The sequence below is a fragment of the Haliotis cracherodii genome, unplaced genomic scaffold (assembly GCF_022045235.1).
Source record: "Haliotis cracherodii isolate W230 unplaced genomic scaffold, xgHalCrac1.p SCAF_1, whole genome shotgun sequence".
Lineage (NCBI taxonomy): Eukaryota > Metazoa > Mollusca > Gastropoda > Lepetellida > Haliotidae > Haliotis > Haliotis cracherodii.
Genome location: NW_027266264.1, coordinates 36,679,722 through 36,703,058, shown reverse-complemented (window position 1 = coordinate 36,703,058; position 23,337 = coordinate 36,679,722). Strand labels below are relative to the sequence as shown.

The 23,337-nt window shown below is 40.1% G+C and overlaps 1 protein-coding gene across 1 annotated transcript; it reads left to right on the top strand.

The window, feature by feature from the left end:
* Positions 1 to 2,116: 2,116 nt before the first annotated feature.
* LOC139464066 (organic cation transporter protein-like) lies at positions 2,117 to 22,607 on the top strand. The gene is made up of 10 exons (XM_071245620.1): positions 2,117 to 2,240; positions 8,415 to 8,760; positions 9,993 to 10,224; positions 11,080 to 11,269; positions 14,208 to 14,340; positions 18,033 to 18,133; positions 19,896 to 20,113; positions 20,261 to 20,375; positions 21,582 to 21,654; positions 22,086 to 22,607. Exons 2-10 carry the CDS (start codon positions 8,449 to 8,451, stop codon positions 22,332 to 22,334), a joined length of 1,623 nt encoding a protein of 540 aa, XP_071101721.1. The 5' UTR covers positions 2,117 to 2,240; positions 8,415 to 8,448; the 3' UTR covers positions 22,335 to 22,607.
* The last annotated feature ends 730 nt before the right edge of the window (positions 22,608 to 23,337 follow it).

Genomic DNA, 23,337 nt, shown 5'->3' with positions numbered 1-23,337 from the left:
GTGCGGCGTTAAACAACAACAAACAAACGTGTGGCCGTGTTAAGCGGCCCTGGCCGTTGGAACGAGGGGTAGGCCGACTTGCGCCGTTTATATTTCTGGCTCCAGTCGGCTGTGATTCTACTTCCAGTGATCCGACGACGTTGTTCCGTTGTGCTTTATGGCTAGCCGTGACGCGATTTCACAGATACACAGACAGTGTTTTGGCTTCCGAGAACCCCCACTTTTATAGTTCAGGCACTTAGGCGGAACATAGATTGGTTTTACTTGGACGTTTATGTAGTGTTCTATATTCACGGAGTCCAGTAAATTAAATATCTATCTATCTTACCTAAACACCGTGTAGTCAATACAAATTAGAGAACAGCAGCTGGGCAAGTTATTATCTGACTAGCATGACTAGAGTCATGTGCGGGTCAGCTACATCTGTTATTAAAGTTACAGAATGACCGGTGGAAACCTGAAGCATGGACCTGTGGCTGAGCCGGCTGACCACACATGTGTCGTAACACGATACGTGGCAGTATGGCATTGATTTAGCTGCTGGTTCAGTCGTGTAGTCCTGAGCCATGACTGTGGAATATTTGAAGCATATATATTGTACATTCTTTTTACAAAATGCTAAACAAGTCGAAGTCAATCTAAACCAGGTCTTGTTTCCTTGAGTATGAAAACAGCAGAAGAGAAAAGGTTCTTTTGAAAAACATATTTTAAAGAAATGTTTTCATAGACTAAATGTTAATCTATCAGTCGTGGTGTTTCAATGGACATGGTGTCACTTTTCTGTACTGCTTGGGCTGTCCATTTGGTCTTTGCTGTGTTTTATTTATTTATTCCAAAAATGACATAATAAATTTGGCGTTTAATGACATCATCATCCTGGTGCATATGTCGTCTCATATAACAATGTAACAATTTTGTTCATGATATAATTACTGATCAGTTACAAAGTTGCCTGGGTAACTAACAAACATTTATATCACCTTAATTATCAGCTGATAAGTCAAATAATGGCTAAATAGCGATCACCAAATGTACTTGGAAAAATTAAACATGAAATGTTCTCTTTAAGGGATGAAAACGGATGTAAAACTGAAGTATTCTTAGAAATCCTAATTTGTATAAATGTATGGATTTCTTCGTCATATTCTATTTAAGAATTGACCTTCACTTTGTGTGAGTTCATTGGATTATGAACCTTCATAGAGTGAGGGCCAAACTGTATGAACGTCGGAGCGCGTTCACAGCATAAGCAAAGATAGAACGCCGCCATGGCACAATGCCACAGGGATGAACCTTATTCAGTCGACGCTTAAGACAAGCAGGCGTGTATTTGTTTGTTTTGTTTTGGTTTGTTTGTTTTAGTTCATGGTTCTATATTGTCACAGTGGCAATAATGTCCGTTCCTTGATCACATATGGACCCGTGAAGATCCGGGTTAGAACAGGTCTTCAGCAACCTATGCTTGTCGTAAAAGGCGACTAATGGGATCGGGTGGTCAGATTCACTGATTTGGTTGATGCGTGTCATCGTATCCCAATGGCGTAGATCGATGCTCTTGATGTCAATCACTGGATTGTCTGGTCCAGACTCAATTATTTCCTGACCGCCGTCATATTGCTGAGTGCGGCGTTAAACAATAAACAAACAAACACATTGATGATATATTGTGGCGGTGTAGCAGTCAGTTTGTAGTTATGTAGATACATTAAAAGGTAGTCATGTGTGTATGTATACATACATACATACATACATACATACATACATACATGACTCACGGATGACAGAGCCAGGTTTTGATATAAGTTTTATTCTCATCAAATGTGGAAATGTACACTGATAAAATGATTCATTTACAATTTATGTATTGTACACATATGGTATTTGTACCTCATACTTGCACTATACTAAGTGAAGCGCGTTCACTTCATAGTCAATATAATAAATGTTCATGGATATTATTATCATGAGTGATTATACCAAACCGCAATAAAGTACGGGAGGTCGATCATGGAGAAGGCCAACTTAACCAACACCCACTATTATTTGATCTGCATGAGACTCGACGCTGCATGCGTTCAGTCACATGCAGAAGGAATAACAAGCCAGGTGTGTTGCGGCCAAAGTCCAACAACTGTTCTTGATGAACAGGGAACCCCTGTGTGAGGAGGGCATGTGGCAAAGCGAGTCCAACAGTCCGTCATAGAGCAGCAGAGGCACACAGGTCGGGGCTACAGACACCTGTAAGGCATGGTTTGGCTGTTTGCGTACTTCTTGACTGCGTGAGTCCTGCCTGGCACATTTAATGGGTTCGGTATCGATACAAGTCTATGTTCTTATATTGACTAGGGATATTATAGCATATTGCATTGTATACCGTTACGTGGTACTTTGACAGTGATAAATATGGTCTTACCATAGGAAATGAATTGGTGCATTATTATAAAAACGTCTTAAAGACCTTGTTGAGATGTATACAGTTGTTTGAAAAGATTTCCAAGCGGTATTTTTAAAAAGAAAACTAAAACAACGCCCAAAATGCCCCCATTTGGTCACATCCATACAGACTGACTCCAACGTATGTCACATATCTATGCTGATTGGTTTAACGAAAGTGGTAAAATGATAAACCTGCGTTACAGGTTGTGATATAACTGACACACTATTCAATTCTTTAAGCAGTGTTAACCATTCTCGCTCATCTTTAGGTGTTTCGTGGATGAAAACTTAACTCATGTAGTGATTAGATTTCTATAAATGTGTCCTTCTAGAATGTACCTTCATTAAACCACCCGACCAGTTGTCTTCAGCAACCCATGCTTGTCGTAAAAGGCGACAATACTTGTCGTAAGAGGCGACTAACGGGATCGGATGATCAGGCTCGCTCACTTGGTTGATGCATGTCATTGTATTTCAGTTGTGTAGATCGATGCTCATGATGGCAATCACTGGATGGCCTGGTTCAGACTCGATTATGTACAGACCTCCGTCAAAAAGCTGGAATATTGCTGAGTGCGGCGTTAAACAACAAATAAACATTAAACCACCCTTTACTGTGTTTATACGAGTTACAGTCATAGCAGTGAACTATATTCTGCTTCTTGTGGTACATTTAGCAAATTTGAAAAATGCTGTCAATTTCCGATCTTCACAATTGTAAGTATGTGCTGCTGCACTCGTGTACAAAACATCTTCACTTTATTAATTTACGTGGGCCCGAGGCCTTAATACTCAAATAAATGATTGGATTGAAGTATTCAACCGAAAAGATTCGTAAACTAACGTGGAGGACCCGTACAAATGCATTTTCATTTTTGTTGCATTTGTAACGAGTCGGCAATACAGCAGCTGTCTGGCTGGATTTGGCTAACCAGTATATCGACCGTCAAAATGACAATAAATATATATTCATAAGAATTTATTAACAGTACTATTCACAGTACACTAGTTTCACACATTCAAACATTTTATATCACTCTTGATTCAATAAGGGCCCCATTCAATCATTCATAACACATTCAGTTCACATTTGTGCCATGGTTGGGATAATTGGTGACTATCTCTTAAAATAAGCACCAAGATAACACATTATAAGTGTCAGTGAGCTTGTAAGTTTAATTAAAGTTATTTCTTGTTTGTAAAAGCCACTCTGCATTGGTGAAAGGTAATATTCCGTTTTCGTTTCAAGCTGGCTAGTCAGTAAAAAAAATTCAACTTCCGGTTTAAAGCACATGGCATTGTTTACATTTACAAGTTTAAGGGTAACACGTAGGTTGGGTTGTGACTGTGAGTTGAGCTCGACAAACAAATTCCATTCATTAATTTTGTAAAATTAAATTGTGAATGTTGTTTGTAACGATATGCGAATATGCAAGTTTGTTTGCAACAATATAATCGTAAGAATTGTTTTCGCCGAGCGCGGCTGGGTTTCAGATTTCGCAATGACATGCAATTATTGGACACACACGGCATGTATGACAGCTTTGGCTAAATTGGTCAGTGAATCAGACCGCTGTACTGTGGCAGTGCTGACTGTGGATTATGATGTAAGGGCATGCGTGGGACGGGTGGTATATATAAAAATACGAGCAGGATTGTGAGCGCTGCAGGTGAGAAACAGGCTCTCTGCGTGAGCGTTATTCTTAAGACGTAGATTTATTTTAAGACGGACATACAGTGACAGGTCTGTTTCTAGTGTTTACTGTAGGCTGTTTCCATGTATAACACGGTCGGTGTTGACATAGTTTAGTCCATAAATCATGTCAATTGCTATTTTACCTGATTGATACAATATAGTTATAGAAGCATTTACAAAAGAAATCTTGTGAAAATTATTTCTTCAAACAACAGCAATGTTTTTAAGTGAGCCTTTTGAAAAGGTGATTTTGAATTTTGCTAAAAACAATTGAATATGTAACATTTTGCAATTATAAAAATGGTGAACTGCATCAGGTTTTGGAGGCAGCAATGCTTTTTTGAGGTTCCTGAAAATGATTAAAGTAAGCATGAAATGAATGAGAAGTACTGGTTGTGCTTGTGTGCATTTGTTCTTGTGTGGTCAACAAACACTGACATATTATTTATGTTTATAGTGACATATACTGCTGGCATGGACAGATCTAAATGTGCTATCAGTTCAAAGGGAAACAGGGGGCACGGGTGGCCCAGTCGTCTAAGGCGCCGCGATTTGCTGTGCAGAGTTGCGTCCCTTGGGCACGCCAGAAACCTATGATTGTGGGTTCGAATCCCGGTTCGCCCCGATTATGTTTCTAGGTTTGTCAGCACAATACCTGTGCTCCTGGGTTTCACCGAAGTGGTAAACGTCTGAGGCCTGCATCACTTCGGGCTTTCCTCCCACATTAAGCTGACACACCGCAATATAACTGGAATACTGTTAAAAGTGGCGTTAAACCCAATTCACTCTCTCACTCAAAGGGAAACAACACTCCAACTCTTGGTTGTCTCACAGGCACCGCTTCAATTAGTCTGCATAATAACCAGATGACAATTAGCGCTGTCCACAGTCAAATCTTTTATCCGAGCAGAAATATATGTCAATACTTTCAAAGTTGGATTGTTGTTGCCCATGAGGTTGGAATGGCTTTGTCATCGCATCTTTCTGGCCAGTGAAGGGAAGACAAACAGATGGCCCATTTTATAAGTGCATATAGATATGTTAATTCATTAGTGGTAGAATGTCCGGCCCAAGAGCGGAAGGTCTGGGGTTCAATCCCTGTCTGCGTCATTCCAAAAGATGTTCCAGTCTGGCGCTCAGCATTATGGGGCTAAAACAAGGACTGGTCGGCTCGGAGTCAGTATACTGTGTCTTGAGTGGGGTATTCATGTTAAACTGTGGCATGGTATCTCAGTGAGCTAGCACTATAAATCGGCATCAGTCCGGACTAGTACAAGCAGCCACACACACACACATGTATGTGTTTAACTCCATTTCACCTCACCTCACCAATATTTATTATCCCCTGCTAATGCATTAAAGGAACTAAAAAAATTGGAATATTATTGATCACAGATTCCCTGGTCAATTTGTTGATTTGAAACTGATGCCAATCAAGTATCTATGAAATGGATATGATCATCCCCTTCCCCAGTGAATTTGGCAGGGGATTTAGAAACAGGCTCTGTCCATCCGTACGTCTGTCACATTTCGTTTCCAGAGCAGAAATCGTTAGAGGGGACTTTACAAAACTTGGTACACACATTCACCACATGGTGTAGATGTGCCTTATGCAATTTAGGTTTCCCCTGCATTTTTAGTATGTTGTACATAAATTTTCTAAATTTGGATTGAATGGAAGCAGTGGGTTTCATTTCCAGAGCAAAACTATTAGAGACATCTTCATGAAACTGAGTTCACACATTCACCACATCGTGTAGATGTGCATTTTGCTATTTATAATTCCCCGAAGTTTTCTTTCATTTTATATGTATTTTATAAATTTTGGCTTAGTCCCTGAACTGAATGAAAGTAACGGGCCTTTTTTATGTAGCAGAACTAGAAAATTATTTTAGAGATATATTTAAGAAACTTGGTAAACACATTCACCATATGGTGTAGATATCACTTTTGCTATTTATTTATTTATGAGTTCCCCAATTATTAGGTTTTATGTTAATTTCATAAATTTAGGCTTGAACTGAATGGAACCAATCTTAATTTTACTTGAGTTCTGTTATGTACTTTTCCATGAAACTTTGTACAATATCAGTCTAAGGATGTTAAAGAGTCTTTGTTCTTTAAAGATATTAGAATTATGTTTTATTTTTTATTCAATTAAATGGCACACCAGTAGTCACTGCAACAAACAAAGCTATAAAAGCATTCATAGGAATTGTATTAGAAATTCACCAGGTTTTGAGGGGTGAGCATTCCCACAACTTTTGTACTTTAGCTGTATCGTGTACCTTAGCTGATCGTGTACCTTACTCTGGTAACTACCGGTATAACAATGCCCTACAATACAATTCATCCCATGCTATCTAAATGAGTAAATTGTGCAGTGCTCAAGGATACAAAATATTCTTAGCCTTAACTTACTGGAAGATTATTATGATATTTGTTTATCATTACAGTCTTACTAAAGCAGATATTTACCCCAAGTTTTATGGAGATGTTATACAGTAGCTCTTGTAGTCAACCTCTTCTACAATTTAGCAGCTGGACAAAGTGATAATTTATAATGTCACTTTTGGTTGCACATATCATTGTCTTTAAGATTGGACAGTGGGAGGTGGATATAGATGATATTGAAGTGAGATCTTAATTCATAAATGTTGTCTTTGAAGTATTTGTAATTGATTGAAAAACATGCTCACTTTACTTGTCAGAGGTAATGTACCATCCAATTTGTTTGAAAGGGATTATTGGGTCGGTGGTTAAAGCGTTCGCCTGTCATGTCGTAGGCCTGGGTTCAATTCCCCACATGGGTACAATGTGTGAAGTCCATTTCTGGTGTCTCTGCGCCGTGATATTGCTGAAATATTGCTAAAAGCAGTGTAAAACCATACACACCCACTAAAGGAATTATTCTGAATTATGGTTTATTGGCTTTGAAGTTCAAAGTCTCTACCAATTACCAAATATGTGTAACCACAATATCTTAAGATTTTCTATTCTATACCATACACCTGACCACCGAAACACAGTTGAATAATGTTTGGTTGACATTTAAGAAGTTTACGTCCCCAAAGTTCAAACAGACAAGTGAATCTGATTATGGGAAAGGCCAACAAGTCAGTCACTATGAAAAACAGTGACTCTTTTTCCATGTTATCTAATTAATATCAGTTTCTAGCATCACTATGAATAAAAGAAATAGTTTTCTGTATGGATGACTTTGACTGGAATAACAGACAGCAGGGAAATAAGACTGAAATATTTAGGCTTAGTAGTCATTATTCTTTTAGACATGTGAAGATCCATGGTAGAATAGGTCTTCAGCAACTCATGCTTGCCTTAAAAGGCGACTATGCTTGTCATAAGAGGCGACTAACGGGATTGGGAGGTCAGGCTCGCTGGCTTGGTTGATGCATGTCATCGTATCTCAATTGCGTGGATCGATGGTCATGATATCAATCACTGGATTGTCTGGTCCAGACTTAATTATTTACAGACCACCGTCATATAGCTGTAATATTGCTGAGTGCGGCGTTAAACAACAAACAAACTAACAAACAAAACATTATTCTTTGGGAATTATTATACCAGTATTTCAAAGTTTGCTGTAAATTTTAAGTCCATCATTACAAGAAGGGTCATGTACCTAAACAAAAATCTTCTCAAGGCAAGGCAGTTAACGGACTGTAAAAGTCAAGTTCCCACCCTTGCCAAACTGGGCTGGAATTATGGAGTTATATTTTGGCTGTACTAATGAGTCTATGCATAGTCCAATCAAACTCATCTAGTTCGGAAACAACGTGAATTTCAATGTGCAGAATTTGATCGACTGCAGGATTTGCAAAGCATGTGTACCGTCAACTGGGTGTCGACAGATATTTTACAATATTAAAATATATTGTTATTACAATATAGATCTTGATTATCAAGCAGATCGTTTGACTGGGTGCTGCCATTTTGTTTGAAGCAAGTGATGTGAGAGATGGAATCTGATTGGTCAGTAGGAGCGACATAGAAGGAACATAACTTGTAATAGCCACTGGCAGCACTACGATCGAGCCACGCATTCCAGCGTAATTTGTCAAGGGTGGAAATTGGACTTTTGTAGTCAGTTAACTCCCTTGCCTCGGGAAGATGAACGAAAGCCTTTTAGTTGTAGATTTCTAGAACAATGTCACACCATTTGTACCCAGATGACTACACTGGACAAGGGGGAATACTTTAAGCAGATAATAGTCACTTCCAATATTGAGTAAATGGTTTTCTTTTTTCATACTTTCAGTTGTCTGTAGTAAGTCTGTCACCAAAGACTGAAAATGTCAGAATATGAGGCAGTATTGACAGACTTGCGGCCATTTGGACCATACCAAATACGGGTTTTCATACTGGTGTCTGCGTTTGAGACCCCTCTGGCCTGGGCAATGTTACTGCCGATATTCACGTCCGCCAAGCCGCCCTGGACATGTGGATTGGTCAGTATGGACACGGGATATTCAGTCAACTCCACATCGCTCAGGGCATCCAATTCATCTAATGTGTCGGCGGTGGAAGCAACAGCATGTCTACCCAGTGGGCAGCTTTGTCCTGGGATGAGATTCTCTGATGAATTCACATCCATTCTAAGTGAAGTAACTATGACTTTTGTACAGCATATTTAATTAGTCACTGAACATGTTGTAATGGCATTATCAGGGGTGCAAAATAAAGAAGGTAATGACACACCTTGTCTTGACACAATACATGTCCAGTCTCTGACCACAGCCATGGTTCAAGGCAAGTCCACCAACTGCCCACAGAAAACTGACTTCCCGAAAAATTGCACTAAAATAATATTACTCAGGACAATTATCTGAGGAAATAGTCCTTCTGTAAAGTGTTAATTCTTTCAAACACTGACGTGCCCTCTCTATTTGTTTAATCTTATAGCTCCTGAGAATAAATGGGTATTTAGAAATGTAGACTGTAAGCAATCCCTGTTACATAGGTGTGGGCGTAGTTGTTTGTTTTGTATTCCAGCTATATGGCGGCGGTCTGTAAATAATCAAGTCTGGACCAAACTATCCTGTAATTGACATGATGAGCATCGATTGACACAACTTGGGATACAATGACATGTATCAACCAAATCAGCAAGCTGGATCACCTGATCCTTTAGTTGCCACTTACAACAAGCAAGGGTTGATGAAGACCGATTCTAACCTGGATCGTCTTGGGAATGGGAGTAGTAGTGTATTCTGCAGGTGCAGACTGAATATAATGAGCTCCTCGTGGGTAGTGGTTCAACTTCAGGATTCGAGGCATTATGTTACATAAGTATAATCCTTTAATTACAGAATCAGCATTATCAAGTGTTTCAATACACATAGGCATTGCTACTTATATAATATTTTGTGGCAAATATATCATGGTGACAGAAAAAATGTGCCTTCAGTCCTTGTCTGTATTCTTGGTGTCAAATTTAATGACAGTCCTCCTCATATAATTTTATTGTTCACAAGTATGGGTTTTTGGTTTTTGGATGCTTAAGAAACATTCATAGTTTTCTCTCTAATCAAATGAACAAATGTAAAACATCTCATTCACTTTTAAAATACAACTTTCTCTTAAAAACAAGCCTTCATCTAAATATATTAACAATGTCTGTGTGATGCTACATCCCCTGTTATAGCACGACTAATCACGATAGACATGGACGTCTGAAACATATAATGTCCGAAAACCTATGATCCGACAATATGTCCCCTTGAAAAAAATCACTTCATGTGTTATGATGTTCCAGTTAAAAAATGATGTTCATGTTTTAGTGGTGGAATAATGATGTTGATATTTCAGTGATAGAATGATGTTGTGGATGTTTCAGTGGGGCTTGGTGTGTTCTCGGAGCTACATTCCCAACCTCATCACATCGATACAGATGGTGGGTGTCCTGGTGGGAGCGGTGGCCACTGGTCAACTGGCGGACCTGCTGGGCCGCAAGAAGATGCTGTTTGTGGAGTATACCCTGCTGCTGGTTGTGTGGTTTGGTAGCGCCTTCGCCAACTCCTGGGAACTGTATGCAGCCTTCCGCTTCATCGTGGGGGCTCTTGTTGGAGGTTTGCAGTGTTTTGTTTGTTTTGTTTTGATGGGAAATGTGTCGTATTTTGAAACTCATTTTATGATTGATGTACTCATACCAAACACAGATTGTACTGTACATGTGGTCATGTTGGTAGAACTGATCGATTCCAATTGAAAAGTGCATCATGCCTCGTGTATCTTAACCAGTCACTGATTGGTGCTTCTAAAAAATCGTGGTCAATGACCACAGTGCAAGATTTTGAAAAATAGGACTTCCTGGACAGGTCGTCGCAAGCGTCCAAGACGGGTTATAACAAAATTTGCAGTATAATTTCTAGGAATTGTTATGAAATTGGTTCTCAAGTTAAAATACCAAATTGTCAAGAAACAGGTGGGTGAAAAGAATTGAATGCCCACTAAAAAATTGTGGTTACCCAATCAAAATCAAACTCATGGGTAAAATACCCAAATAATCAAAAGCTTATCTTGAGCTCTGTAGTATTTAAAAACTGATTATGATGACAGCTGCTTCAAATGTTATTTTGGGGTCATGGGTGGCTCAGTGGTCTTCAGGTCCTGCTGTACCAAGTTACGCAACCCTTCCCAGGATTGCTGGTTTAGATCCTGGATTTTCCCCCATTGTGATCTTTGGTTTAATAACACCCCACTGGTGCTCGTTGGTTTCACCAAAGTGGTTAAGGTCTGTGACCTGCATAACTTTCAACATTCCTCCCACATTATGCGGACACATCTTGACCTAACTACCTTTCTTGTTCTTGATCTTGATCTCAAGCTTAGTTGATCTGATGTGAATTTGTGATTATGGTTCAGTGAGCTGCACAAAATACACTGCAGATGAGGATAGCTGTATGACTTGATATGACTTTCAGGAACGTTAGTGGTCAACTTTGTTCTGCCGCTGGAGTTCGTCACGCCAGCCTGGAGAACGTTCTGTGGCTGCATCGGGTTTTGGGCAGTGGGCCTCATGACCCTGGCGTTGTGGGCATTCTTCATGCGCGACTGGCGCCACCTCACTATGGCAACATCGGCATCAGGTGTCTTCTTACTCTTTACATGGTGGTAAGTATGAACTCTGGTCTACATGTCATTAAAGAATAAGAATCACATTTTCTGTCTTGTTTTGTTGTGGAGACTGTAAAGCATAAAGGATGTAAAACACAATAAAGTGTCTCTAAGTGTGTGTTTCTATTAAGGTGATAATGCTTTTTATCCTCATGATCGTATATGGGATAATGTTATCAATGTGATATAACAGACGGATAAATCTGGTATCAGGGTCTGATAATTATGCAGATAAGGTGTCCTAACAGGAACAACCTTTAATGAGCGCCATACATCGATGTGATGCCTACTTGTATAATGTTCTTAATGTGTATGGATTGGTGTTTCCTGATGTTGTTGATCTAAGTAAGCATGGCTGCAAATCAGGTGTCACTATTTAAAAAATAATGTGTACGTAATCAAGCATTGTATTCAATTATTTCAAGAATAATGTCTCCATAAAGACATTATTACCCTTGTGTGTATCCCATGGTATAAATATCATATGTTAGAAATAAGACAAATTATAAAACATATTTATAATATGTGATATTTACAATATGGAAAAACACTTGGCTCTCCATGGAACAATGTTATTCAGAAAACACCCTTTCCTGTAAGATCACATTAAGGAACATAGTACGTTCACAGAAATATCTGTTGATCCAGGAAATATCAAGATCTGTTTCTACGCATTACAAAGAAATGCCCATAAGTTATATGAGATTTAATTGGCTCTATGATTGGGATTCATTATCCAATGACAGGTGATGTATGTGATGTCAAACTGGGGAATGTTAATTTCACCATGTGAAGATGTCGGTCTTTGTTTCAACACCTTGCCTGCCTTAAAGGGGCACTGATCTAACGCAATTCCCCGGGACTGGTTGTTGCCTTTGTTATTGTTTTTTCCCAGTGAGTACCCGGATGTAGAGCAGAAATCTAGACTAGCTCGCGACCTCTGTTGCGCCATTCGTAAGCGCATTAGTCACTTTTATGGATACCGGTAGTAATAAGAGCGTATGGTTACATTGATCAACAAAATGAAATACAGTTTTCGAGATAATAAGGAAATGTAGGTATCTTTGTGGGTAGCATCGGTAATGGTGACGAAGTTTTGATAAGTCACTTGCTTGGTAATTTTGCGATTTTCGTTTACACTATTTTGACTTGCAACACAAAGTAAATATTTCATCTGAGCATTGCTTTTTTTATAGTGTGTATATTTTTTTACTGTCAAAATGTGTAACATATTTATTAAACGTCTAAATATTCAGTTATTTTACAAAGTGACTGAACAACATTTCCATCTGTATTATTATGATAACGAATTCCAAACATTTTGATGTTTAATGTCATCACCGAGAGACTGAAAATGTAACGTTGAAAAGTACATTTCTATGTTGTTTGGCTTCTAATCCTACAGAATAATCTGTTGTGATGTTTGTAGGCCCTTTTGATCGTCTTAATCAATCTGGACAGATTTTTTAGTCAAAATGACATTTTACATTTTACACATTTTATAAATTGCCTGAGAGAATCACATTTTACAAATTGACGGTAATCTATACACGCTTACAAAGGAAATGACCTGTGAAAACAACGTCTATCGCGCATTGAAGAATTTCCCAACCAAGACGTAGAGAACCAAGAACGAATCGGTTCAAATGAAGGAAAACAAAATGCAAATACCATAATTACAACTTACCAAATTTATGTGTATAAATAGGCAGCTTCCTTGTTCGAGGAATGTATCCGTGAATATCCACACAAAGGAATAATATCCCACTCATCTGCAGCTATACAAAATAACTTATTCGATGTCACGTGTTTCTGTAACTATCAAATATTCTAAAAGATATATATCGTTTCGGGATATTATAACCAGTGTTCGTTTCTCAACTGATCACTTGGATTGTTTCAGGTGTTTCACATAGGTGTCAAGTCTCAAGGGTTGGCTGAGAAAGGCCACGTGACAACTATTTTCATTACGTCCACGGTTCCAAAAAAATCCACTGAGTTTGATAACAATGAGCAACCAATCAACGTATTATCAGTTAACAAAGTATGTTGTTTTTACATCGGCACTTCACGCCATGATATGAGTGTATTCCCTTTGTTTTAGTAAACCTAGACATGTAAACACTCACTTTTGACATATCCACTGTGCAAGATAACAGTGATTAATCAATCAACGTATTTTCTGTTAATCCTTTGATGACTAGGAACGATCCGTTGATTTACCAAAGTAAATCAACTGATCATTCATCTCTTGCTGGGCTGCCACGTGCATATTACATAACGCACATTTCACCTCACTTCAAACCTGGATTTAGATTGAATAATTACCCCAGACACAATAAATGCCAAATGAGAACCTTTGTCAGGTAATCTAAGTGGTGCTACCACTAATTGTACCTGTAATAAATTCATTAACTGAGCATCAAGTGAATGACGACAAATACACAAGTGTAGGGTTATACGAGAAAACGTGGATGACAACAAGGGAGTAGTAGTCGTATTATCGACGCAATCCGAAAACCGAAAATGCTTTCACTGCATGGTTACTTTTTTTTAGTATTAAACTATAACCATCTGGGGTATTTCCAAATGACGACTTCCGATGAGCTCCGCCGTTCTTTTTGTCTGTTTGTTTAGGCTGAAGAAATTAATTAACATGCGCCCTTTGTCGAATCTTTATAGATCACATTTAACCAATCAGTGTTTATTCAAAAATGCGTAAAACAAATATTGCCTCCAGCCTCCAAGTGTATTTAGCTGTCCTTGCAGACGGTAGCCCAGTCTCTGGTCACGCTCAGTTGCGTTGCGTATCATCCGGGTACTCACGGGGGAAAAAAACAATAACAAAGGCAACAACCAGTCCGAAGAATGGCGTTAGATCAGTGCCCCTTTAATGTGGCTGGAGTATTGCAATGAATTCACCATATCTACACAGGTTCATACCTGAAAGTCCAAGATGGCTCCTAAGTCAGGGAAGATTCAAAGACGCCGAAAGGATTTTGACAGCCATGGCAGCAACTAACAAGCGCCCACTACCTGACCTTTCTCCTCTCCAACTCTTTGTTGAGGTAAGATACTCTGATTTACCATTTACAGCAGACACTGGTGACACATTCTAGTGGAGAGGTACAGAGAGGCTGCAGGATTGCCTTGTGTGGTACAGTGTAGTCACGATGTGCAATGTGCCTTATCTCTGGTAGGCTTTCCCTTCCACTGTGCCTAGACTCTGTGTAGGCTTTACCCTCCCCCTTGTCTCTGTGTAGGCTTTACCCTCTCCCTTGTCTCTGTGTAGGCTTTACCCTCCCCCTTGTCTCTGTGTAGGCTTTACCCTCCCCCTTGTCTCTGTGTAGGCTTTACCCTCCCCCTTGTCTCTGTGTAGGCTTTACCCTCCCCCTTGTCTCTGTGTAGGCTTTACCCTCCCCCTTGTCTCTGTGTAGGCTTTACCTTCTCCCTTGTCTCTGTGTAGGCTTTACCCTCCCCCTTGTCTCTGTGTAGGCTTTACCCTCCCCCTTGTCTCTGTGTAGGCTTTACCCTCCCCCTTGTCTCTGTGTAGGCTTTACCCTCTCCCTTGTCTCTGTGTAGGCTTTACCCTCCCCCTTGTCTCTGTGTAGGCTTTACCCTCTCCCTTGTCTCTGTGTAGGCTTTACCCTCTCCCTTGTCTCTGTGTAGGCTTTACCCTCTCTTTGTCTCTGTGTAGGCTTTACCCTCCCCCTTGTCTCTGTGTAGGCTTTACCCTCCCCCTTGTCTCTGTGTAGGCTTTACCCTCTCCCTTGTCTCTGTGTAGGCTTTACCCTCCCCCTTGTCTCTGTGTAGGCTTTACCCTCTCCCTTGTCTCTGTGTAGGCTTTACCCTCCCCCTTGTCTCTGTGTAGGCTTTACCCTCCCCCTTGTCTCTGTGTAGGCTTTACCCTCTCCCTTGTCTCTGTGTAGGCTTTACCCTCTCTTTGTCTCTGTGTAGGCTTTACCCTCCCCCTTGTCTCTGTGTAGGCTTTACCCTCTCCCTTGTCTCTGTGTAGGCTTTACCCTCTCCCTTGTCTCTGTGTAAGCTTTACCCTCCCCCTTGTCTCTGTGTAGGCTTTACCCTCTCCCTTCTCTCTGTGTAGGCTTTACCCTCTCCCTTGTCTCTGTGTAGGCTTTACCCTCCCCCTTGTCTCTGTGTAGGCTTTACCCTCCCCCTTGTCTCTGTGTAGGCTTTACCCTCCCCCTTGTCTCTGTGTAGGCTTTACCCTCTCCCTTGTCTCTGTGTAGGCTTTACCCTCCCCCTTGTCTCTGTGTAGGCTTTACCCTCCCCCTTGTCTCTGTGTAGGCTTTACCCTCCCCCTTGTCTCTGTGTAGGCTTTACCCTCTCCCTTGTCTATGTGTAGGCTTTACACACATTATGCTGCGACGTTACACTGTATGTAAGACCTACACACATTATGCTGGGACATTACACTGTATGTAAGACCTAAACATGCTATGCTGAGACATTACGCTGTATGTAAGACCTACACATGTTATACTGGGACAATACACTGTATGAAAGACCTACACATGCTATGTTGGGACATTACACTGTATGTAAGACCTAAACATGTTATACTGGAACATTCACTGTATGTAAGACCTACACACATTATGCTGGGACATTACGCTGTATGTAAGACCTACACACATTATGCTGGGACATTACACTGTATGTAAGACCTAAACATGCTATGCTGAGACATTACGCTGTATGTAAGACCTACACATGTTATACTGGGACAATACACTGTATGAAAGACCTACACATGCTATGTTGGGACATTACACTGTATGTAAGACCTACACACATTATGCTTGGACATTACACTGTATGTAAGACCTACACACATTATGCTGGGACATTACACTGTATGTAAGACCTACCGGTAAACATGCTATGCTGGGACATTACACTGTATGTAAGACCTACACATGCTTTGCTGAGACAATACACTGTATGTAAGACCTACACACATTATGCTGAGACATTACACTGTTTGTAAGACCTACACATGCTATGCTGGGACATTACACTGTATGTAAGACCTACACATGCTATGCTGAGACATTACACTGTTTGTAAGACCTACACATGCTATGCTGGGACATTACACTGTATGTAAGACCTACACATGCTATGCTGAGACATTACACTGTATGTAAGACCTACACATGTTATACTCGGACAATACACTGTATGTAAGACCTACACATGCTATGCTGAGACATTACACTGTTTGTAAGACCTACACATGCTATGCTGGGACATTACACTGTATGTAAGACCTACACATGCTATGCTGAGACATTACACTGTATGTAAGACCTAAACATGCTATGCTGGGACATTACACTGTATGTAAGACCTACACATGCTATGCTGAGACATTACACTGTATGTAAGACCTACACATGTTATACTGGGACAATACACTGTATGTAAGACCTAAACACATTATGCTGGGACATTACACTGTATGTAAGACCTACACACATTATGCTGGGACATTACGCTGTATGTAAGACCTAAACACATTATGCTGGGACATTACGCTGTATGTAAGACCTAAACATGCTATGCTGAGACATTACACTGTATGTAAGACCTACACATGCTATGCTGAGACATTACACTGTATGTAAGACGTACACATGCTATGCTGAGACATTACACTGTATGTAAGACCTAAACACATTATGCTGGGACATTACACTGTATGTAAGACCTACACATGCTATGCTGAGACATTACACTGTATGTAAGACCTACACATGTTATACTGAGACAATACACTGTATGTAAGACCTAAACACATTATGCTGGGACATTACACTGTATGTAAGACCTACACATGCTATGCTGAGACATTACACTGTATGTAAGACCTACACACATTATGCTGGGACATTACACTGTATGTAAGACCTAAACACATTATGCTGGGACATTACGCTGTATGTAAGACCTACACATGCTATGCTGAGACATTACACTGTATGTAAGACCTACACACATTATGCTGGGACATTACACTGTATGTAAGACCTAAACACATTATGCTGAGACATTACACTGTATGTAAGACCTACACATGCTATGCTGAGACATTACACTGTATGTAAGACCTACACACATTATGCTGGGACATTACACTGTATGTAAGACCTAAACACATTATGCTGGGACATTACACTGTATGTAAGACCTAAACACATTATGCTGGGACATTACGCTGTATGTAAGACCTACACATGCTATGCTGAGACATTACACTGTATGTAAGACCTAAACACATTATGCTGGGACATTACGCTGTATGTAAGACCTACACATGCTATGCTGAGACATTACACTGTATGTAAGACCTAAACACATTATGCTGGGACATTACGCTGTATGTAAGACCTACACACATTATGCTGAGACATTAACGCTGTATGTAAGATCTACACACATTATGCTAGGACATTACACTATACGTAAGACCTTCACATGCTATGTTGGGACATTCACTGTACATAGGACAAGATGGGAATGTTCGTTAGGGATGGAGAAATGGCCCTGATATTGCTTGCTTCTCACTGCTAACACTTCCAGATATGATTTGTTATCAATTTTCTCTTCAAACATATGATGCACCTTAATTCACTGTGACTATTTTGAGCTCAAATTAAAAAGTTTCATCAGAGGTAAGGAAAATAGACTGAAGTTTTTATCTTATCAGAATGATCATATCAAAATATTGAAATTTCAGAGGGAACACAGAAAAATTGCAGAACAGAAGAAATATTCTTACTTTCATTTATGCAGTTCCTGGAAGTTGACTCGAGGGTCTCTCTTCCTCATGTATGGATGGTATGTGATTTCACCTTCTGGTTTCGTGTGTGCTTTGCTTGCAGAGTTGTGTCCCTTAGCTATGCCAGGATCCTCTGGTCATAGGTTTAAATCCGAGGTTCATCCTTCTGTTCATCTAATTGTGCTCATGGGCTACAAACAAGTAGTTAGTGTCAACAACTTGTGTCACACAAGCGTTTCCTTCCACATTAGGTGGATACATATATACATACTTGTGGTATTGAGCCCCTAAGAAGTATTTCTCATTACCTGTCTAATAACAAGCCCAATACACCACAAGTAAGTCTTACCTTTGAGAACGTTTATTTCTGTTAACACTTGGATGGTCAAATGACCATGTTTTGTTAATTTTAAAGCGTGATTTTGATCCCCTCCATTAGAGTCAAGTTAAAAATAGATGCACAACATGGTCAGTCACATGACATTACAGACAGGAAGTTTACATACATCAGCCGATATAATTATCGGTACATATGATTGTTCCAAATCAAAATTATCATCAGATCAAGTTTGATTAAATGATGATTAATGAAAGAGGATGTTTGTGTTCATTGCTTATTGAATGTCTTTCCTTGTGTAGCTTAATTTGCAACATAACATCAGTGGCAAGTGGCGAACACTTTCATGTCTTCCATGGGCTTTGAAGCGTCTACCTTGAATACATTGTTAACATGTGTGGTCATGAATTGTTAAGGGGCTCGAAAACGGGTGATGTGGGGATATATGTAACATTCTTTAAAGCAGCATTGCTTACTGCCTCACCTGGGGTCAGGAAGGACATGGTTAGGATTAATTAGCATAGCCTGCGCACATTATGAGACGTATAATTAGTTTATTGGTGGGTTCTTGTTGAGAATTGTTTCATCTTGTTAAAGCTGCACTTTTCATTAGTTGGTATATTATTCAGCAAGGGACAAAATTCTTATTCTGCCCATTATTTCAATTAGGCATCTATAACTTTAGTAGTGACAATATTTATATTAATGTTACTGATTTCATTGGAAGTGCTATTTTTGTGATCATATTGTATACGCTTTTTAGCTGACTGGACTTAAATTTACGTCAAGTGAGCTTATGTCATTGTGCATTGTCTGTCCGGTTGCTTGTCTGTCATTAACCTTTACATTGTTTACATCTCTTTGCAAAGCCCATGAAACTGAATGATCCCAACTGTGGTGTCCCTAAAATGTGCTCACAGGATTCCAATGGTGGCCATATTAAAGTTGTCATTTTTGCCCTTTACTCATTTTTTCTGCATGTATCATCATGAAATTTGATATGCTTCAAGTTTGTGGTATGCGGTATGAAACATTATTTTTTGGAACATTTTGAATTTAGAGCTGTCTTCACATACTCGGTTTTGCTTGTGTTACTGCATGTTTTAAATCTCATCTGAAACTGGCCTATGGAGCTGTAGTAATGGTCCCAGCTATGATGCCTAAACATTGCACACACATTTCCAGTCCTCCTTTGAACATGGCCGTCATTATTTCTTCATAATTCAGGTGAGCTACAGAGCCTTGTGGCTCTATTGTAGCTTCTTTGCATGCAATATTGTAAACATTGTTAACCATACATTATGAGAGAGAGAAAAATAAATTACAAAACAAATCAGCAAGGTTTTGTTGAAATGATTGTACGGAAGGAGAGATTCTGTTTTTCTCCTGATTGTTACACCTCAAACTATGAAGTTATGATTTCCCCTTGCCATTGTCACCTCCCAACTAATTGCTGCCTCACCTTGCTGACATCTCTTCTCCAGGTTTGTGTCAAGCTCTGTATACTATGGTCTCAATTTCAACTCCAAGAACCTGTCAGGAGATCGTTATCTCAATGTCTTCCTGTCTGGCTTGGTGGAGATCCCTGCTCTCCTATTTGTTGCCCTGGTCAACAACAGTCTCGGTCGACGGAAGACCACCACTCTCCTGATAATGATGGCTGGAGTTTTCTGCTTCTCCATCCTCATCCTAGATGTCGCTGGTAGGTCTCCGACAGATGTTGTGGATTTATGACATAAATGTAATGTACATATGGCAATCTGCTCATTCAGCTTTTCAGTTTTTCGCAGTCATTCACAAATCGATATTTATTAGTTTTCACCATTACCATGTTTCTGTTTTCTTCAAGATGTCAAGCTGACGTCACTGACTTTAGTGTTTGCCCTGCTCGGCAAGGCTGGTATATCTGGGGGCTGGGCGGCAGTGCAGGTCTTCTCAGCAGAAACATTCCCTACTGTAGTCAGGTGAGTCAGTCAGCCCATGGATGTTCACTTGTAACTTGTGCACTTCTTATTAGGGAGGGATTGAAGGTAGCTGATGACTGAGGCACTGCAATTGGAACTAAGATAACCGGTCCTGTTTCACAACATGACCTTAGCACTATGACTATTGCATGTCTGTCTGTCCCAAAGTCACGCCGGCTAGGATCATCTGATGATCATAATCTGAATGCAAGATTCACACTCAATATGATCCTGGATCTGTCAGCAACATATCCGTCCTCATGGGCTTTTTTGAAAGTGCTAAACATTTGTGGCACTTTGGGCTTTTATCCCACGTGCTGACATATTGTGATCTTTTGCAAACACCTGCACGTTGTGAACATTAATGAAACTGCACAGCCAACATGCAGGGTGTTAACATTGATGAAACTGCACAGCCACCATGCAGGATGTGAACATTGATGAAACTGCACAGCCACCATGCAGGGTGTGAACATTGATGAAACTGCACAGCCACCATGCAGGGTGTGAACATTGATGAAACTGCACAGCCACCATGCAGGGTGTGAACATTGATGAAACTGCACAGCCACCATGCAGGGTGTGAACATTGATGAAACTGCACAGCCACCATGTAGGGTGTGAACATTGATGAAACTGCACGGCCACCATGCAGGGTGTGAACATTGATGAAACTGCACAGCCACCATGCAGGGTGTGAACATTGATGAAACTGCACAGCCACCATGCAGGGTGTGAACATTGATGAAACTGCACAGCCACCATGCAGGGTGTGAACATTGATGAAACTGCACAGCCACCATGCAGGGTGTGAACATTGATGAAACTGCACAGCCACCATGCAGGGTGTGAACATTGATGAAACTGCAGATCCACCATGCAGGGTGTGAACATTGATGAAACTGCAGATCCACCATGCAGGGTGTGAACATTGATGAAACTGCACAGCCACAATACAGGCAGGATGCAGGAACGTGCAGAGAGACAACATTGGGATGATGTAGTCCAGAATAGTACATCTGTTGTTTGCTAATCGAGAACAAAGGGTGATATTTCATGGCGTCGACATGAAGTGCTAATGTATACGTTAAGAAGATAATATTTGAATTCTTTAGTAAACCAGTTAAGTAATAGCCAGGGGAGCTACACATGTCAGTGTGCTCCTTCATCTGGAGGATATCTTGGATGTTCTCTTTTCTCTTTCAGAAATATTGGCATTGGAGCATGTTCCATGGCAGCAAGGATCGGAGGGATAGTTGCCCCACAGATTGTTTTCTTGGTAAGACATTCTGACACTGATCCCATAGCAGTGGAAGGGGTGTCATATGTACAATGGGGGACCTGACACATTCTCTATTAAGCTCTGTCGATGTCATGTTTGAATGTTGATATATGTACTTGATTTAGACAACTTAGGCTAAAATAAATAACAGTCTTGGTTCTCAGGCACTGCCCACATCATCATAAAGTTCACTGCATGTTTTGTTTTTATTTCCATTTAAAAAAAAAAAAAATCAAAAAAATCCTGAAATATAAAAAGTCCAACAGTAGTCAAATACTGTATTCCAGTAGTTTATTTCCCTGCTTGTATGTGATACACAAAATGTATTGGTTTGGCCTTACTTCATCATCTTTGTACTTGAAACAAATAATCACTTTAAGTTTGAGTGAATACAACAACTCAGAATAAATCTGTTTTTGTTGTTGTAGGGAGACATACACAAGCCAGTTCCCTTTGCAGTGTTTGGGGTTCTGTCCCTGGTGTGTGGTGTACTCATGATGTTTATGTCCGAGACCGCCGGGGCTCCTCTCCCTGACCAGCTCCATGTGTCCACGACTCTCTCAATCAATCACACAGTGCTTGCTCAGGATGCTGATCAGAACAGAACACTGACAGAACATCAGCCACTTGCCGAAGTTAACATGGAAAACTGTTTTAGTGCTGGCCAAGAAGTGTGATAGTCATGGAACCTGTCCAGCATATTATTCAATGGACTACAGACACCTACACTCAAACCTTGTTGTGTCGAACTCATGGGGGCCTGGATCTGGGGCTCGAAACATCAGCACGATCAGGGGAGTTTTATGCTTGATTTCGATACCTAGGACTCCCAAATGAGTTTGAGAAAACTGGGAATTTGACACATCCAAGTTCAAAACAAAGATATTTGACTGTGTGTTGTATTATTTATTATATTTTTAACCCTTCCTGCAGTACAACCAGTACAAAAAAACACGGTAATTGTAAACCATAAGTACAAGAAATATTGATCCATGTGTTGTTCACTCCTTGATTACACCATACGCATAGACCTTCAATACACCATACGCATAGACCTTCAATACACCATACGCATAGACCTTCAATACACCATACGCATAGACCTTCAATACACCATATGCATAGACCTTCAATACACCATACGCATAGACCTTCAATACACCATATGCATAGACCTTCAATACACCATACGCATAGACCTTCAATACACCATACGCATAGACCTTCAATACACCATACGCATAGACCTTCAATACACCATACGCATAGACCTTCAATACACCATACGCATAGACCTTCAATACACCATACGCATAGACCTTCAATACACCATACGCATAGACCTTCAATACACCATACGCATAGACCTTCAATACACCATACGCATAGACCTTCAATACACCATACGCATAGACCTTCAATACACCATACGCATAGACCTTCAATACACCATACGCATAGACCTTCAATACACCATACGCATAGACTTTCAATACACCATACGCATAGACCTTCAATACACCATACGCATAGACCTTCAATACACCATACGCATAGACCTTCAATACACCATACGCATAGACCTTCAATACACCATATGCATAGACCTTCAATACACCATACGCATAGACCTTCTGAAAATTAAAGTGAATCTTTCAACATGGATTGATTTAGAAAACC

Excerpts from the sequence above, each read along its gene's own strand:
- LOC139464066 (XM_071245620.1), top strand. The coding sequence starts at position 8,449 with ATGTCAGAATATGAGGCAGTATTGACAGACTTGCGGCCATTTGGACCA. Across the intron at positions 20,114-20,260 it reads CCTCATCCTAGATGTCGCTG|ATGTCAAGCTGACGTCACTG; the intron begins GTAGGTCTCCGA and ends GTTTTCTTCAAG. Across the intron at positions 21,655-22,085 it reads CCCCACAGATTGTTTTCTTG|GGAGACATACACAAGCCAGT; the intron begins GTAAGACATTCT and ends TTGTTGTTGTAG.